The sequence below is a fragment of the Diabrotica virgifera genome, chromosome 2, assembly GCF_917563875.1.
Source record: "Diabrotica virgifera virgifera chromosome 2, PGI_DIABVI_V3a".
NCBI lineage: Eukaryota > Metazoa > Arthropoda > Insecta > Coleoptera > Chrysomelidae > Diabrotica > Diabrotica virgifera.
Window position 1 is genome coordinate 279,472,079 of NC_065444.1, and position 20,682 is coordinate 279,492,760.

Here is a 20,682-nt window from a genome sequence, read left to right on the forward strand (position 1 = left end):
CGGTAAGCAGAATTGCTATTTTATTTTTCAATCAAAAGTTTTTCGGGTTCACAAATTCCAATTTTTCGATTTTTTGAAAGTTCAACCGCGTATATCTCGAAAACTATGCATCCTACGAAAAAATTTGTAGGAACATTTTTCGGTTAAAATGGACCAAAAAATACAAAAAAATGTTTTGTTTTGCGAGAAATCGCTGTTATGTGATTCCTCAACTTCTTGGTTTATAACAATCTTATCGACATCCGGATCAACTGTTACCCAAAAAATTCGTGTTCTACAGGTCAAAATACATAAAAAAAACTTGGGTAAGTCCATCTGAATACAGGAGGCCGTTGTACCCCCCCTGGCGACAGGACTATAGTTATAAACAAACGAAGATCAAAAAACGGTAATTTTTCGCTTTTTTCGTCTATAACCAAAAAGTTAAGTAATTTAAACAAATTTGAGAGTAAGGAAATCATAAATCGTATAAAAAAGTTCAATATGGCGTTTACTATATATGTCTATCCTTATTGGTTGCTTAGAAAATTGCAAAATAAATCATAAATTTTAAGTTTTTATAAATATTCATAACTTATGTAAAAATTAGCTTAGAACGTTCTTATTACACGGAATGCTGAGACTTCTGGTGCTTAAATCATACCCTAAATTTCAAAGCAATTGGTCAAACAGTTTAAAAGGTATTTAATTTGTTTATCCCAAATTAATTATTTTTGCAACGCTATGTCAGAAAATGATCAAGTTACACTAATACTTTGGATAGTTTATGGAAGAAGAAGATTTATACTATTAATTTAATTAAAAAAAATGACAAAAAATAATTCTAAATACTGCAAAATTATTTTGCAAAAACATGTGAATTAAAAAAGGGGTGGCTAACTTCGTCCCTAATTGTCCTAGGACAATTGTTTTTCTTTCTAAATGTGTATAAAAATTCAGTCTTTCCAAATATGAAATAGTATATTAAGTATGGAGAACGGTAAGGATTTTATACCGATCGAAGACAATTGTTTGGAGGAGGAGCGGAGCGACGACTCCAATTATTGTCTGAGATCGGTTACCCTTAACGTTCGACATGCTTATAACGTTTTTTGCACGATTGATACCATTATAAATTATAAAATTAAACATTTTCGTCATATTGACTAGTTTCATTCATTTTATCAACGATAGATACTTTGGTTGTTAGGTAGTAACTAGGGTGCATAACAACAAAGGAGAATTGAGTTTTTATTTAGTTGTCAATAATTTTAAAGTATATAAAACTTCGTCCATTACAAGTAAAATCAAATCATTTGTTCTTAAGATACGCCAAAGGAAAATGATGTGCTCAAGTAATAGGGAAAGGGACAATTGGGGCTGGCCTTCTCAAATTGCCAAATTCTTAAATTTGCCTAATCCCGAGAACTATACTGGCCATTCGTTCAGTAGGACATCAGCAACGCTTTTGGCTAATAAAGGTGTTGATGTCCTCGGATTAAAGCGTCATGGAGGTTAGCGTTCATCGACAGTGGCAGAAAGCTATGTAGAAGATTCTCTTCAAAATAAAATAGATTTTGCCGAAAAAATATTGTGCAATACTAGTAATACTACTAATGTATGCGATTCTGCAGAAGTTTCTGTTAGAAGTGAAACCACAGCCCAAACAAGTGGGATTTCATTAAATAATTTAACAAATTGTACCATAAGTTTCAATATTAATAAATAATTCGTTAGTTTTCTTTATTCTTTCAAAAAATAAATTAAAATTAAGAGATTTTTTAACTCGACGGTAAGTGAATTACTTACCGTCGAGTTGGAGTACTTACCGTCGAGTTGGATTACTTACCGTCGAGTTGCTAGTAAATGTCACCTACTGACGTAAAATCTGTCACGGTAAACAGTCAAAAATGATCAATCGTGCAAAAAAATAATTTTTCTACGAGTAACGGTTAAAAAGTTATTCTAATTGTTTATAAGTAAGCAAAAAATCGACGTGTTTTTGCAAAATAATTTTACACTGTTTAAAATTACTTTTCTTCTGTTCTTCTTCCATAAACTGTCAGAAGTCTTACTGTAACCTCATAATTTTCTGACTTAGAGTGTTGCAAAAAAAATTAATTTGGGATAAACAAATTAAATAACTTTTAAACTATTTGACCAATTGCTTTGAAATTTAAAATATAATTTAAGCACCAGAAGTCTCAGCAATCCGTTTAATAAGAAGGTTCTAAGTTAATTTTTACATAAGTTATGAATATTTATAAAAACTCAAAATTTATTATTTATTTTGCAATTTTTTAAGCAACCAATAAGGATAGACATATTCATCGAACGCCATATTGAAATTTTTTAGATTTATGAGTTTCTTACACTCAAATTTGTTTAAAATGCTTAACTTTTTGGTTATAGACGAAAAAAGCGAAAATTTACCGTTTTTTGATCTTTATTTGTTTATAACTATGTATATCATCAAAATCGGCTGCAGGAAACATAAAGGTTATTAATATAGATGTCCATACTACTCAAAAAATTTAGTTTCGGCCTGGAGGGGGATGTGTCACGAGAAAGATCTTATTTCTCTGGACTATAAGACATTTATCATGACCCTTCTTATTTCCTAATTAATAATATATCTTCAACCATTCATTAAACCAATAAGGATACATTTGTTGTTTTGTTTTTTTCACTAAACGCAAACAGTTAGGACTAAAGCTAAGCCGTCTATACTGGATTATCAGCAGAAACTCCAAGTTGTCACTAGAAAACAAACTACTGGTCTACAAAGCCATTATAAAGCCCATTTGGACTTACGGTATCCAGCTCTGGGGAGCAGCTTCTAATAGCAACATAAATATAATACAGAGGTTCCAAAACAAGACGATAAGGCTGATTCTTGATGCTCCATACTACGTACCCAACTACGTGATCCAACGAGACTTAGCAATTCCAACAGTGCAAGAAGTGATAAGTGAATATAGTGCAACGTATCGCGAAAGAGTGTCTGAACATCCTAACGAGTTAGCCAAGCGGTTGTTTGAAGACTTACATGAACATGAAGAAAGCAGATTAAAAAAATTCAAACCAAGAGACTTAATTAATAGGTTTAAGTAATTTGTAATAAACATATTTTTGTAAATAGTAAAATATTGTAAATAGTAGAGGTAATGCCACAAAGTTAGCAATAGCTACATTATAAAACAGGGTGCTTAATGGAGCATCCTGTACATGTCATAATCATTTATCAACAAAGACGCTTTGTTGATAAAGGAGTTAAAATTGAAGAATAAAGGAGTTAAAAAAAGTATCCCTTCGGCTTTGCTTTTCCGAGCCGAGTGTATATCTTCTCAAAGAGCCACGATTTGAGACATTTCTTACCTTACCGTCTATATGGTTGGTGACGTAAATTTATAAGTTTCTGCAGTGAAAAACACACACATATAAAGTCTTAAATTATTTTTCTAATTCATTCAAACAGAGATAAAGAAAGATTTTGCTTGTTAAAAAGTTTTTTCGGCATCCCAAGCCCGTAGAAATTAATCCCACTACCGTATAAGAATAGCCAAATTATCAAAAAGCACTCTGAAAAGCCTTGAGCTAAATATATTACAAAAGCTATTTAAAAATAAACAACTTGTACACAAATAAAAAAATATAAAAAATTGTTCTTGGAACGTATAATTGAAGTGAAAATCTTACCTGTATTAGTTTGCTGTAACTTTTCAAACTCGTTGTCCCTCTCCTTCAATTTATTCTTCAACTTTTCGGCCGTTTGTTGAAAGTATTTCATTTTCTTCCATTTTTCGAAATCTTCGTTAGCTTGTACTCTGTGAGCTTCGTTGATGGCAATTTGTTCGCTGAGATTCCGTTTGAGATCTATAATTTCATTTTCTAATGAAGAAACCTTTTTCTGAAGTTGGTCTTTAATCGATTTATCGGATTTATCACTTCGGGCACTTATGGGTCTTGAAAAAGAATTATTAAATAATGTATCTTTCATTAATAATACATATAGTGATGGCCAAAAAATGCAACACCAAGAAGGACAAATATTTTTTTAAATATTTATTTTTTAGTAAAAAAATTAATAATGGATGACTCCTCCTTGATTTTCTATATAGGTACTCAGTTACTCTATGGGGTATGGATCGAATTAATTGTCTTTATCATATGATGGAATACTCATTTAGATTCTTCTTATGACATGCCATATGCCTTCTAAATTTGTTGGAGAACGTGGCAATCGATTTAGTTTTCGACCTACCATATCCTACACATGTTCGATGGGTGACAAATCAGGTGATCTTGATGGCCCCTCTAAAGTCTCTATACCGGATTCTGGTTGCAGTACTTCACCAATATATCGTCGAACTGTCAGAGTGTCATTAATAAAAATTAGAGGTGATCTGATTCCCAAACATATAGCACCCCATACCATAATACTTTGTTGTCTTGCTGTATGACATTCAACAGACAAGTATATATTTAGTCTCTCGCCTCGAAAACGTCTCACCCTTATGCGCTCATCCAAACCACCCAAAAAAAAAACGTAGAGTCATCATTGAATCAGACAAAATTCCATTGGCCAATTCCAGTTTTGCCGAGCTTTGCATCATTCTAAGTGTGTCGATCCTTATACTTTGGTGTCAAAGGTAAAAAAACCACAAGCCGACGTAGTTGCAACTAGATTGTAGCTGCAACTAAATCATCTCTTTCTTGATGTACGCTGTCCCGTCTATTTCTGAGAGCAAGAAGTCAAAGATGGCGCAAATTATGGCCTTTCAATATTCTAGGACATCCAGATCCTCGGACACGACGCCGATAAGTCTCATCATTGGACCAACTTCTCCAAACTTTTAGATTTGATAGATTAGCTTCAACTTTTCATGAAATTTACTGTAAACCAAAACCGACCAAGTGTTGCATTTTTTGGCCATGTAAAATGTAAAATGATTATTATGTAAAATGATTATTAGGAAACTAAACAGAATATGGTTTTATAGACCAGGACGGATCTGTTTTGAGGTGGATGTGAGAGGTGCCATTCGGATTTTTGCAGATAAAGTTAGGTGATAACTTCAATAATTATAATGGATTTATGCTCCTTCTCAAATATGCCCGGAACATTAATAAAAAAATTTAAATATTTAAAAATTTCGAAAACCATCGATTTTTTTCTGCTTTCTTTGCTTATAACTTTAACACGATTCATTTTTTCATAAATTATTACCCTTTCTGCAAAACAGCAATAAATAGAAAATACGGGGACAAAAAAGACTGTTTATTTTCAATGTTTTTGAAGTTATACTTCTTTAGGCGCGATTGAGAGTAAAATTCATAATACTGCGCGCATGCGCACACAGACAGTGTGGTATAAACGTTATACGGGATCTGATTGGGTGTTAAAATCATCTGTCAATAATTGTTCAATATGGAGATTTTGGATAAACAAATTAATGTTGTGTATATTAGTTTTTATTGTTGTGATGGCAGAGAAGAAAGCAAGTTTATAATGTTGTAGTGACTTTTTAAATAGTTTTTAAAAGCGACAGGTACGTAATAATTTTAAATGTTTCAGTATCCTAATAAAAAATTTCATAGGTACCTACCTATTTGGAAAATTTAAAAAGAACCAGCCAAAAGAGTGTAATGCTTTGGGCCGGTTGTTCGAACGCTAATAAAAAATGATCATTATCAAATATTTAATTACTGTCACAACTGTCAATGTCAACTTTGATTGGGTTGCTGAAAACATAATTATTGATTACAATTGTGAAATTAGTTAGTCAATTATGTTAATAATTGTTATGTTAATTGATTAACTAATCTCATAATTATAATCATTATGTTTTCAGCAGCCCAACCAAAGTTGACATTGACAGTTGTGACAGTAATTAAAATATTTGATAGTGATCATTGTTGATTAGCCTTCGAACAACCGGCCCTTTGATTTACATAATTTGATTACCATCAAAATTTCTATCAATATTCACCTGATTCTGATATATGTATTGTTTTCTTACTCTATGTTTTGTTGTATTTTAACATTTCTTTCAATTCTAAATAATTTCAATTCAAAATCAAAATAATTTGGTTAAATTTAGAACCGTCAAAAGTTTAATTCGTTTAGTTAGTTCATCTTCGCACATGATGGCACATGGTCTCCGTGGGTAAAAGTTTAAGGTGAATGAATTTCAATACTAACTGCGCTGATAAGCGGGTTAGAACCCCAATGGAAACTTTTATTTTTTTTATACATTTTATGATTGTAAGTTTATTTATTATATAATTTTTTTTATAATTTTTTTTTCAGAAAATACGTATTTAGTTAAAATTTTTTCCTACATTGTTCAGAAATCATTTGTGGTATTTTTCAATGTGTTTGTTTGTGTGTGTTTTATTATTTTATTATTTTAATTTTTGGCACTGTTTTAATAAAAATTTTTGAGAAGTAGTAAGTATTAAAATTAGTTTAATATTTAAATAAAATATAAATAAACTGTTTAAAGTATATTAGTTTCGTTGAAAAATTATATAATAGAAGTATAACTTCTTACGTGCGTACAAAGTACACACACATTCTTTTTTTCAACCACTTTGGTTGCACTTAAAATCTTCATAATTCGCTTAAAAAATTCTTACAACATACTTAAACCGTCCACCAAATTTCATTAAAATCTGCCTAATAGATGTTGCATAATAATTTTGCAATATAAATTTTTTTAAAAAGTTCAAATTTTTTAAAAACTTTCTAAACAAAAAGTAGACCATTTAGAAGTTTGCTAATTTTTTGCGTATAAAGGTTCTCTACCTAACTAATACACTTTACAGAATTAAAATCGAATTATTTAAGCGGCCTCAGCACTGTTTTAAAGTTATAAACAATGTTTTGGCTTATAAACAAATACAGTGAGGATATTTGAGTTTGGAATAAATTCATTTTCTTGATAATGGGCGACTCTTGAGATAAATCCCGAAACAGATCGATTTTTATTTTTAAATTATAATTTTTTGGCATAAATATCATACTAGTGACGTCATCCATCTGGGTGTGATGACGTAATATAAATATTGGAAATAATTTTATTAAAAAAAAATTTAATTAAAACCCTGTATAAATAATTATGTTAATGTTTATATTAGTGAATACAAAATTGAATAGCCTTTCGATTGAGCTATCACACGGCACCTATTCTCATTAAAAAAATCATCGATTACGTCATCACGCCCAGATGGATGACGTCACTAGTATGATGTATATACCAAAAAAATAGAATATCAAGATAAAAATCGACCTGTTTCGGAATTTATCTCCAGAGACGCCTATTCTCGAGACAATGAATTTATGTCAACTCAAATGCCTGTATTTGTTTATAAGTCAAAAAAAGAATGTGTGTGTACTTTGTACGCACGTAAGAAGTTATACTTCTATTATATGATTTAAACGAAATTAATGTACTTTTTATTTATATTTTGTTTAACCCTTAACTACAGACATCCCAATATTATCACGTAACTACAGACTCCCGGTATTTTTTACCGGTCATTATAAAATAGAGTCAAAATATAAAGTTAATAATAAAAAACAAAAACTTTTTGCATTATGTGTTTTTATGGAGTCTCTAGATATGGGAAAAATGGTAAAATGAGTGATTTTAATAATATAATGACAAGATTTTTGAAGAATAATCTATTAAACCAGAATTTTGGTAACATTTTTGGTCTATTGAAACAAACGGCCATAAATGCTATGGACAAAAATTTAAACTTTTTTTTAACAAATAAACGTAACATAGAATCACAAAGGAAATATAAAATAGCATCCACGAAAATTTTTACATCCATGAAAAAAAATCTGCAAGGGGTAAAATTGTAATAAAATTAAATGGCAATTCCATTTTTGCAAAGTGGCCTCAAAATTTTTATCTTCAAATTTAACCTTCATTGAAGGTCCAGGATGTCTTCCACAGTCCATTTCTTTACTTTTTCCCCAAAAACACAAAAAAATAATGTAAACATTTCAGATTTACAAATATAGTACTCATATAAAAATACTCCCTTAACACAGACATCCGGTAATTTTTACCGGTTAAGATTTTTGATGTGTACCAGAAAAGAAAATATTGACAATACACAATACACGCTTTGACTAGCATTGTTATACAAACTGCCCGAGAGGTACAGAGACACATGAACTTGTAAGTTGTGAGGTTACCACGAAATCCACATTTTGGGAATGCCCGCCGGTAAAAAATACCGGATGTCTGTAGTTAAGGGTTAAATATTAAACTAATTTATACTTACTACTTCTCAAACATTTTTATTAGAACAGTGCCAAAAATTAACAGAATAAAACACACACAAACACATTAAACAAGCCACAAATGATGTCTGAATATTAATTGTCGAAATTTTTTTTAACTAAATACGTATTTTCTGGAAATAAAATTATATAATAAATATACTTACAATCATAAAATGTATTAAAAAAAACAAAAAAGAAAGTTTCTATTGGGACTCGAACCAGCGCTGATAAGCGCGGTTGGTATTGGAATTCATTCGCCTTCAACGCTTAGCCACGGACACTATGTGTCGTTATTTACGAAGATCGACTAACTAAACGGATTAAACTTGTGATATTTTGATATTTTGAAAATTGATCAAATTATTTTAATTTTGAATTGAAATGATTTAGAATTGAAAAAATACAACAAAACATAGAGTAAGAAAACAATATATTAGGTGAATATTGATAGAAATTTTGATGGTAATCAAATTATATAAATAAAAGTATTACATACTATGTATTTTGGCAGATCAAATAGGTAGGTTTATACCCATGATACATTAACAATTATTACGTACCTGTTGCTTTTAAAAACTATTTAAAAGTCACTACAATATTATAAACTTTTTTGTTTCTGTCCTCACAACAATGAAACTAATATATTATACATTTGTTTACCTTTACCTTTACCTCCAAACCACAGCTGTCCTACAGCTGCCATATCGGATAATTTTTGACATGTCATTTGAACATCCAATCAGAACAAAGTTATAATGCGCATGCGCCGGGCTGATAGGTTTTAACATATAAAAATTCACCCTCTATCGCCGGTAAAGAAGTATAACTTCAAAAAAATTTTATAACCTTAAAACAATGCTGAGGCCGCTTAAATAATCCTATTTTAATTCTGTAACATGTATTAGATAGGTAGAGAACCTCTTTATATGTAAAAAAAATTAGAAAACTTCTAAATGGTCTACTTTTTCTTCAGAAAGTTTTTAAAAAAAATTGAACTTTTTAGAGTTTAGATTGCACAATTATTCTGCAAAATCTATCAGGTCGACTTTAATGAAATTTGGTGAACGATTTAAGTACGTTGTAAGAATTTTCTAAGCGAATTACGAAAGTTCTAAGTGCAACCAAAGTGGTTAACAAAAACATTGAATAAAAACAGGCTTATTTGCCCCCTTATTTTGTATTTATTGCTATTTTGCAGAAAGGGTAATAATATAAGACATTTTTTACCAGTCGTTTATCATACAAAATTCCATTATCTTTATTTTATTTCCCTACGACTTTGTTTCAAAATGAATCGTTTTAAAGTTATAAGCAAAGAAAATAGAAAAAAATCGATGTTTTTCGAAATTTTTAAAAATTTTATTTTTTTTTATTAATCTTCCGGGCATATTTGAGAAGGAGCATATTATGTCAATTATTATTGTTGAAGTTGTCACTTAACTTTATCTGCAAAAATCCGAATGCCACCTCGCACATCCAAAAAATACGTGTTTTCACCGATCCGCCCTGGTCTATTAGGCTTAATTGATTCCTGAAGATCTAAATATATAAGTTACCTAATTATGGTGCAGTACTGATGAAAAATGTTGTACATGCAATCTTACTTTTTTAGCAGTTGAGCTTTTAGCTCTCTTATCTCGTCTCTAGCATTTTTTTCTTTCATCAACAACTGTTCGTATCGTTTTTTCAGCAAATCGTGTTCTTTGCTAAGTAAATCTTTTGCGGATTCCATCTCGCAAAACTTTGAGGTCGATTCTGATTCTAGAGGTTCGGATTTCTTTGAGGTCTGCGAAAAAAGAATGCAGAAAATATATTTTTAATATATATTAGTCTATATGTTTCGTAAATTCTATTAGACCAAAACAGAGGATTCCACCACCTGATATGCTCGTTTTCTAGCAAAATGCTGTTTTATAGATTATCGTAAAGCTGTCGACAGGGTCAAATAGCAATACTATTGGCAGATACTAAAAGAGGTAGGCGTACCACAATAGGTACACAATTTCGCTTATAACTGAACTAGACGAACACACTACTAGAAGAGTTAAAAGTGCTTGAGGTATTCTCAAACGAATTCCATCCAGAACAATGTGTCAGACAAGGATGTATTATATTAATATATATGGGGAGCATATTATAAGAAGAGCGCTTGAAGGATGGGAAAAGAGCATCTCCATAAATGGCCGAAAAATATACAATCTACGTTTTGCAGATGACACAGTCCTTCTTGAAAATAATCAAGAAGAGTTAATTGATCTCAGACGAGTATTTGATAACGAAAGTTAAAAGTTTGGTCTCCAGCTCAACATAATCTCAAAGACAAAGATCATGTTAGTGGATAGACTACATAGCAACCATCCAAACATAACCACGATTGAGCGGTTTGAGGTTGTGAGCTCATGCTTCTCCTTCTCTTCTTCTTTTTGTGTAGACATGACTCTGTCTGTTTTTTCAATGTGCCTCTAGTAAGTTGTCGTTCCATCATTTTCGTGGTCTTCCCACTAATCGTCTTCCTTTTGGGGAACCGTCTCTCGCTGTCCTGACTATCCTATTTGTTGCCATTCGGCTTATGTGGTCATTCCATTATATTCTTCTGTTTCTTACCCAGAGCTCATACTTATATCTGGGATCATTGATCACAAACACAGGGTCACTACCCACATAACAATTTCATGTTCTTAGTAGATTCATAGAACATACTTTTCAGAAAAAGTATATACTGAGAATGTGCGTAATTACCATTGCGAATGTGCAGAGCAGATACTGAGTATATACTACATTACAGTACTTAAACGTTCTATGTATATACTTAGAATGTACTACCGCACTTCTTTTCAGTATATACCAAGAATGTTCTTTTGAGAACATTCCAAGGACGTGCTATAAACCTTCTATGTGTATACTTAGAACATACTACCGCACATCTTTTTAGTTTATACCAAGAAGGTACTTTTTAGAATATTCCAAGGAAGTGCTATAAACCTTCTATTTATATACTAAGAACGTACTACCGCACATCTTTGTATGGGAAGAATATTATATTTTTAAGAATACATATTCTAAGAAAGTGCTATCAAGTGCTATATTGCTTAGAAGTATGTTTTCAGCATCACCTAATCTCATCTTAGGTTCTACTGGTTCTACCAAATATCTATTTACATATTTTAATTGCAAATATGTAGTTAGTACCTACATTCTACAATATTACTTAAAAAGTAAGTACATATTTATAAATTTTAGTTATTTATATAAATCATTACATAATATTTAGCTAAACTAAACTATGCATAATAAGTAACTAAAATTTATATAATACTTATATGTACTTACCTATTTAAGTAATATTGAGTTATCAAAATATATTATATGTATTTTGAAGCACCGCAAACAAAATAAACAGATTATGTATGTTCTTTAGTCCTAGTACTACATCATTCGCCTTCATCCTTAACACTGCCTGCCAGTGCCTCACTGCCTGCATCCTGCATACGCATAGATCCATAGATGATACAAATAATGAAATAATGCCTGTTTTCTTTTTCATATTTTACGGTTTTTTCCTATCCCTGATCCATTCAGAAGAATAGAAATGGTCAGAATATGATGGGGGGGGTCATGAATGTATTGTGGAATAACAAAATCGGTGGTCAGTGTTGCCAAACGGAGAGAAATTTCCCTTTTTGCGGGAATTTTCAACAGAAAAGGTGATAAAGGGAAAAAGTTAACTCAAAAGGGAATTATTGTTCCAGTCCAAATTGTAAAATATTAAGAAAAAATCAAAATATTTGATTACATGTCTTCTCAGATTTTGTAAACAGGAGGGAAGTTTTTTTTTATAAAAGTGGGAATTTTTAAGGTAAATTGACGGGAAAATCTTACTCGACGGTTGGCAACGCCAAAGCCTTTGGTTGCTTTGGTTGTGCAGTTTGACACGTTTTGGTTCTGCGAAATGGCCTATTGAATTGAATGTACCTAAATTCAAATTCCAAGGATGTAAAAATACTAATGATTCATGATAAACTCGAAATGGTAAAGTCATTTCAATTATGAAAACGAATTTTTAATAGTATCTATGTAAACGTTAATACAATTAATGTTTAAACTTTTTTATCCTACAACAATTTTGAAATGAAATTCGTCCAATACTACCTACATACATTTTTATTAATTATGTGTTCTAAAAAATAACGAAGTTGATAATCTATAAGGCTAATATTATACTTCCTATACATACAAATTATTTTTAAGATAGGTATTTTAAAAGTATCTACTTATAAGTATGTGTTAAGAATGTACTTATAAGTATGTGTTAAGAATATTCGATAAAGGTATATTCTAAGAATAAACTTTTACGAATATTCCGAGATCCTACGTACACGAATATACTTAGTATATTCGGTACGAGAATATACTTTGAAGTATATGCAAAAAACATGAAATTTAGAATGTTTTTTAAGGTAGATGCTATGCTTGTACTACACATATACTAAAAAGAATATACTCCGACGAATGTTGGTAGTATATGCTTAGAACATGATGCGAACATCATTGTTATGTGGGTAAAGAAATAAAACGTGAATAATAGATGTGATCTACCAGAATTCATCATAGGAAAGATGACTAAAATATGGAAGGACTCTCAAATTTCACGAACTCTGAAAATAAGGCTGATCAACTACTTAATATTCTCAATACAGTAGAACCCCGGTTAACCGAAATAAAGGGGGGAGAGCCGTTTCGGATAACCAATTTTTCGGTTTAGCCGTCATATGCTAAAAATAGCCTAATAACACGGCGTATAGGGAAAATGAATTTACAAACAATGCCTATAATATAGGCATAATATATATTGTATATACTGTAGTATGTACAGCACAGTAATACAGTATTTTATTACAGATATACAAAATATTTAAAATACAATAATGGATTGCTAAATACATACATAGTAGGCTACTAGAGTATGTACTGTATAAACTGAATAACTTAAGTTACTACAGCATTGTACATTACTTAATACAGAAGTCAGTAATTTTTGTTTGTTTTTTCGTAAGTCCTTCACATCGTTTTCGAGTGGTTTTCGAGCAGCGATGTTCCGCCATCTTTTAATTAGAAGGACGTCAGTAGGAGTATTACAAACACTTTTAAATATTCACGTTCCGGTTGACCCGGGTTCCGGTTAACCTGATTTCGGTTGACCGGGGTTCTACTGTACTGACATACGGATCTATATCTTGGATCCTAGGACAAGCGGAAAGAAGAAGAAGATGGATGCCACTGATATGGTCTGTTGGAGAAGAAAGTTATGAATTTTGTGGACTGACCACAGGACAAATAATTCAATTTTAAATGAGCTAAAGGTCAGTAAACGGCTCTCCAGCAAAGTCCAACTGCATCATTTAAAATACTTTGGACAGTTTATGACAGCAGATACAGAAAATATGGAAAAACTTATTATCCAAGGAAAGATAGAAGGCCGGAAATCACGAGGAAGATACCCAACAAGATGGATTGGCCAAACAACAGGAATACGCAAAAGACCTCTGCATCAGTTGAAAGAAATATTCCGGTAGGTGTGAGTTGACGGAATTAATTAAAAATAATAAAAATAAGTTAACGAAGAACAGTAAAATATTTATTTATTTTGGTAACAAAAGGTGTTTTGCTTATACATCGCGTAAGAGGGTTTGTTATTGTTTCGGCCCAGCGAGCGGCCGATGCCTCTGGGGTGTTGTAACCGACTGACTGAGTCGCTGAAAAGAAACCACAACGTTAATCTGTTTGTGTTTTACCATCTGACCAGATGGGCAATAAATTATTTAGATCTGGCGTTTAAAGGTTGAAACATTTCTGCAGTTTACGTTTTCGAATGCATGTCCAATTGTGAGTTATTGACATAAGGTCTGATAAGGTAATTAATTTATGAAGAATTCAGTTTGTTAAACTGAACACACCAAAAACATATGGTTAAGGATACATTCCGTTTCGTAAAACCGTGTCCCTCTTAGCATCTGGTTTGTCTTTTACATGTGAATTTATATGACCCATATTATTTCGTTTTGAGAAAAGTTATTAAAAATTAAGAAAATAAAATTAGCAAAAATAATAATTAAAGCGTACCGCTATAGAAATTACAAGAGATAGAAATCTTTGAAGATGGACAATACACGACATCAGGAGGATCAGGACTGAAGAGAGATAAAAATTGAGTTAGAAATTATTAACTATCTAACAAAATAGTTCTTTTTAAAGAAAATATACTATTTTGTGAGAATAACACTATTACCTTTACTTGTCTGAGCTTGACAATCATTTCATGTATTTTATCATCTTTTTCTCTGATCAACCGTTGAATATCCATATCTAGTCTTCCGGTTAATTCTCCTTTTTGCCTTAGTATTAATTGTCTTAAAGTATTTATTTCGTCGTTTCCAAGGTCCCTCAATTTTTCTATATCAGACTTATATTGTACCATTTCTGATTGATGTTGTTTATCTAAACTGTAAAAATAATACTACAAATTAGACAAGATTATCACAAAGTAAAAAAATTAAAATATTATAAGTAATTTAATGCAGTATTTCAAGAAACAAGGAATGTTTTGCCTTTAGCGTATTTAACGAATGAAGAATAGTGATGAAAAAAAAAGCGAACAGTTTGTCAGACGCGATGAAATTTTAAATCTCGGTTAGTTTTATCTAAGCGGATTATCTCTGGTAGTTTTAGTATCTGTAGCAGATTTTCGTGAGCAGCTTTTGGAAGTTTTTGATTTTATTATCGAAGGCGATGATTTTGAAAGTGGCGATACCTAGATCCGTGAAGCAATCGGTTTGAGAACTTTATTAAATAATAATTACTCTTTTAATATCCTTTTAAATATTTTTAAGACAGAGTTTGCCCAAGATATTCCTTGTTGTTCAAAATCAGTCTACTGACATTATTTATTTCAAAAATAGAATACGAAAGCTGGTGCAAAATCTCAGAGATTTTCGTAATGATAGTAGTTTCCAATATATACGCAGTGACGTTTTGGATTCGCTTGATATTTCCGAACCATCCAAAAAAAACGACATGATACATATCTCAAAAAACGAGTAAGTATATCTTGAAATTTTGGATACCTACTATTATATGCAAATAGATACTCGTTTTTCGAATTTTAAAGATTTGCAAATTTTTGACCTCTTTGACGATTCAAAATTTAAAAGTTACCTTCGCCAAAGAATTTCCAAGATATTTATTATTACAAGTTAGGTACTTAAAAATTATGCGGATCCAAATATTTTCAGAAAGTGGGATAAGTTTTTTTTTTTTTTTTTTTTTTTTTTTTTTAATGGCATAGACATTAGTCATTCAGCCAGTTGCAATAAACAAAATACAATCCTAATCCTAATACAAAATAAACAGAAACAATATAGTAACACAATAAATAATACAATACAATAATAATACAATAAAAACAATAATGGAACTCTGATAAAATATTTATGACAAAAAAAAAAGATGCAAATCTGAACTTAAATCATAAAAAATCTCATGCCCGCGTACAAATCTTATAGGACTGTGCGTGTATCTGACAAATAAGTGGGATAAGTTACAAAATATGTATGTATAATTCTATGTAGTAAGTACTGCAATTCATTACAAAAAACTGTTCATCAATTTTCTTATTACCACTAATTTCTGCCTCAAATAAACGGGATTTACCTTGTCTCAAAAGAATCAACACGTATTGTCGAAACACCATGAAGCAAGATAGAATGTCAAGTACATCAAATAAAAAAAAAGCAAAAAACAACAAAATCTCCTATGATGATTTAAGCCTTTTAGTTTGATGGTATACCTATATGAGGAGACAAAAAAACCTTGCCGACCCAGTCTCCAAGGCCACGAGCCGCCACTGCCGTTAATATACTGATTTTAACATGTTTATGCATTTTTCGATGCGTTTTATACACTTTAAAATGCAATAATGCATTTCCACCTATATTTTAATTGTAGACTTTTTTCCAGACGTCATCCTAATCCAAAATACAAAGCAAAAAGTTGCAAGTCTGTATGCACTTACTATATTTAAAAATAATTTTATTCCTGTGTTTTTAGTGTTAAACCTGGTCTAATAAAAACAATGCCATATCTACATGTAAAATTAAAGTTGATGATCATAGTCTAGAAATATTATCATTTCTACATATTTTCCGGTCAATCTAAGCTATTTTTTTCTAGGCCTGATAAGAATAGTGTTTATTTATTATTTAAATCTAATGTTTTGCATTTTTATTTTCAAAAGAACTAACATCTGTGAAATTCTGTGAATTATCTACCTCGACAAATCGTATAGACATCTGTTTCTGGGTGCATGCTTTGTTAAATGATATACCTCCCTCTGTTTCAGCTACTTCTCTGTAATCCTGTAAAACTCTTCGTAGCCTTCGCCCTTCATACATAAAATTTTAGTTAACTGTACTGATACCGAACACTCGTGAAATACCGGTCCGACTCCGATATCAACCGAGTAGATACAATACTCAAAATCAAAATAGGTGCTCGCTCTGATACGATTGATACGAAGTAACGAATCAAAGTTATCAAAGTAACGATTTACCTCTCTGTATAGTAATCGTTACTTTCGGTATTCATAAGTAACGAGTACTTTGTAACGAATAGTTACGTTTTCAACATCACTAATGAAGAATGGACCATGAAGCCAAGAGAAAGAGCGCGTATTGGAAAAGCTAGATCCACCTTCAACCGGATGGAGGCCTTCTTGAGGAGCTACAAAAATAAGAATGCTGTGATACAATGTCTTGTCTGTCTTTTTTTATTGTGCTGAATGGTGGATCTTGAACAAAGATATGTGCAGAAAATTACATTTGAGATCTGGATGTATCGGAGATTACTTGAAATCCCGTGGACTGACCGGGTCACAAATGAGGAGGTCCTCATAAGAGTGAATAAGAACCGAGAAGTACTAACCACCATCAAATCATCTGCAAAGTTACATACTTCAGACCCATGTGCAAAATGAATCCAGATATGTACTTCTACAAGCCATCCTGCAAGGAAAGGAAGCGAGATCTAGAACGAAGAAGAACATCCTGGTTAAAGAATCTCAAAACGTGGTTCAACACAACATCTATGCAGCTTTTGTGCGCCGCTGCAGATAAGATAAAAATTGCCATGATGGTCGCCAATATTCGTCACGGATATGCACATGAAGAAGAAGAGGTCCTCTATGTCTGGTATAAATTAGAGAACAAACTTTGTGTTTATACAATCAATTGAAATTAAAATCTAACCTAAAAATAAATAAACTTAATCTTACTCTTTCCGCAGGTCTTCCATAGCAGTCAGTCTATCGTTGGCCATAGTTCTCCACCTTATAGATTCTTGTCGACTAGACTGCAGCTGCACCTCTAACGTTGACAGTTTGGTGTGCAGCTCAGAAGCGTGTTTTTCTAATGCGTGTACTTGACTTACGTACCGCTCCAAAGCCGCTCTGTTTGGCCTATTTTTGGCACAAGTTTCCTCCAAACTGCAAATGAATGAAACGTTACGTAACTACCTGCCAATGACCCAATAAATAATTTTTTCCACCTACCTCAACCGAAAGTATACTTTTCCTGACCTGATTGTAGGGACCAAAGTCGTACTTTTCCTCCCTAGGGAGACAAAGTACTTTGACTCCCTAAGGAGTAAAAGTAAAAGTGACGTCATGGTATGTCATTTATAAAATAACTTATTGACGCCTTGTACAATATTCTATTATCTATTGTAAGTATCTATATACTTTAACGTTTATTTATATATTTATATATTTTGTAGAATGGTAAAAAACAGTAAATTGTTTTTTTATTTAACAATGTTTACATTAATAATTTGACTTATACTTGACAGTTGACAGTTATAATGTACCTACTTGTTAGTTTTAGTTGTCTAATAAATTTTGTCAGTTAGTTACATAAATAAATTATTTAAAAATGAAAAAATGACTTGTTATTTGAGGAAGGTGGAAAAATCATAAGTGTAACATAGGAGTAAAGTGCCTTTTCCTCCCTTGAATGATTACTACCGTCCGCTACGCGTCGGGCAGTAATGTTCATTCTCGGGAGGAAAAGTAGCACTTTCTTCCCTTGTTATACAAATAGATATTATTCATTCCTCTTCCGATTATTATATGAACCGTTCGTTTTATAATAACTGAAACTTTGTAAAATAAATATTTATAAATTATATTTTTAGTAAATTGTGTGTGTGTGTGTGTGTGTGTGAGAGAGAGAGATCCTGGCATCAGACAAATTCTATTTGCCACAAAACACGTAAATTCTTAATTACGTTAAATGTTTTCATGTTGTTTATTTCTAAACTATACCGCTATTTTTGAATTTCTGATAAAATTAATGATAGAATCTAGTACCGATTTATCTGAGGAAGAAAGGAGAGCTGTAATATTTAGCGGCAATGGACACTCGTCATGAATTATTTCTTGATACAGAATTGAAGAAGATTGAGAGTTTAGAGAACATTCTAGAAATATATGATTTAGATCACCAATGGATACATTGTCACAACTACAGACAGGAGATTTAAGTATTCCAATTTTATATAAGTCAGATGGAAAACGACCATGGTTCAATTTTAAACGAGTCAATACTGACATTTGTGCTCTATTATAATTAAAGGTGAAATGAGGAATGTTTTTTGGAAGTGTAGGGTGAATACTGAAATAATGGTTTGTAGATTCATTTGCAATTCTTTTGTAATCAGTTTCCAATTTCCTTCTGATATTAGGTTTGAGAGCATTATTCAAATCTTTTAAATTAAATACTTTGTCAATATGGTGGCAACTGTGAGTACTTTTGCGGCTATATCCGCAATTTCATTACCTTTCACTCCGCAATGTCCTTTCGTCCAAATAAACGAAACATTTACATTACTTTGTTTAAGATCCATAATTAATTTTTTAATGTTTACAATTAAGGCATTTCGGAATTGGTTTATTGGATGACCGCTAATAGCTTGTAATGCTGATTTTGATTAGTAAATTGTATCTCAATAAATTTAAAATAAAGACTAATAAATTACGTAAAAAATCATTTTAACATCGTTTAATTAACAGTAGTACCTACACAAATATTATTTTATAAGTCTAAACTACGTTGAATTTCATTAAGGAAGGTTTTTGGTTATATGAGCACTATTTTTTCTTTTGTCACAGGCAATTGTAGTATATTTGAATAAATGCTAATAAAGGTAGGATAATATAAAAAAGTTACTTACTTTTTGGCCTTTTGAGTTTCTTCCATCAACTGTTTTTGTAAATTTTGTAGCTCTTCTTGCAACCTGGCTGCTGCTAGACTGTGTTTATCTCTATCATTCTTTAACAAAGTTTGGTACTTCATAATTTGTTCGTCTTTAGACTTTATTTCTTCTTGAAGACTTTTCACTGAATTCTGAAATTACAAGAGCATATTAAAAACGTTGGATAAACAGTATACCCGAGAGGAGTCTAATAGGAAATAGGAATAGAGGCAGACCCCGAAGGTCTCTCGGAGATGAAGTGGATGAAGCAATGGAAAGAAGAAATCTGCAGGAAGGGGACTTGCGAAAGAGAAAGAACTGAAGAGAACGGTTGAGTGCAGGAATACAGGGAAAACTGTGAAAATCTTACCTTTAGTGCTATTTGCTCTTGTGTCTGGCTGACAGTTTCGGTACCAACATTAACATTATCTCCACCAGCTCCAGCAGAAGCCACTTCCGCTTTCTTATTTTGAAGGTCCATGATATGCCTCTCATAAAAAGTAATCTGACTTTGCTTATCTCCAATCTGTTTGCGAAACATACTAATCGTCATCTCTTGCTCAGTTATTTTACTTCTCAGTTGATCTAGTTGGGTTTCCTTAACTTTAACCTCTTCCTGAAGAGTTAATAGTTCTGCTTTTAAGTTATTTACAATATGGTTTTGCTCAGAAGTGACCTTAGTAGATGAAACTGGCTCTAGATTTTCTGTTTGAACAGTTACCGACCGACTAGCTTTTAGGGTACGTGGTTTGGGTGCTGGAGTTGGCGATTTCTGCGAAATAGTCTCTTGGGTCTCTACTTGTAACGATTTTTGTGTAACTCCATCTGGTATATCTAAATACTTGTAGATTTGTAAGAGTTCTTGGTCTAGTTTTAGTATTTGTTCGTCTTGTAATTTGGACCTTTCTATATAGTGCTGGAGTTCACTTTGTTTGAATTCTAACTGGCGCTTTAGACGAATCTCCTACAAAAAGAAATAAATATATGTGAGAAGAAATACAATTTATTTAAGATAACAGTGCTGAGCAAAATGGTAATCAATAAACTTAATCATCATCACCATTCCACAACCTGTTGCATCCACTATTAGATATAGG

The 20,682-nt window shown here is 31.7% G+C and overlaps 1 protein-coding gene across 1 annotated transcript in view; it reads right to left on the reverse strand.

The window, feature by feature from the left end:
• The window catches only part of LOC126880648 (centrosomal protein of 290 kDa), a 127,653-nt gene that overhangs the window by 86,784 nt on the left and 20,187 nt on the right, over positions 1–20,682 (reverse strand). The window contains exons 11-16 of the mRNA XM_050644690.1: positions 19,956–20,549; positions 19,565–19,737; positions 17,610–17,819; positions 14,571–14,784; positions 9,889–10,070; positions 3,679–3,944 (exon numbers count right to left, since the gene is read on the reverse strand). Of these exons, the coding sequence (XP_050500647.1) occupies positions 3,679–3,944; positions 9,889–10,070; positions 14,571–14,784; positions 17,610–17,819; positions 19,565–19,737; positions 19,956–20,549 (1,639 nt within the window). The remainder of the gene's footprint in view (positions 1–3,678; positions 3,945–9,888; positions 10,071–14,570; positions 14,785–17,609; positions 17,820–19,564; positions 19,738–19,955; positions 20,550–20,682) is intronic.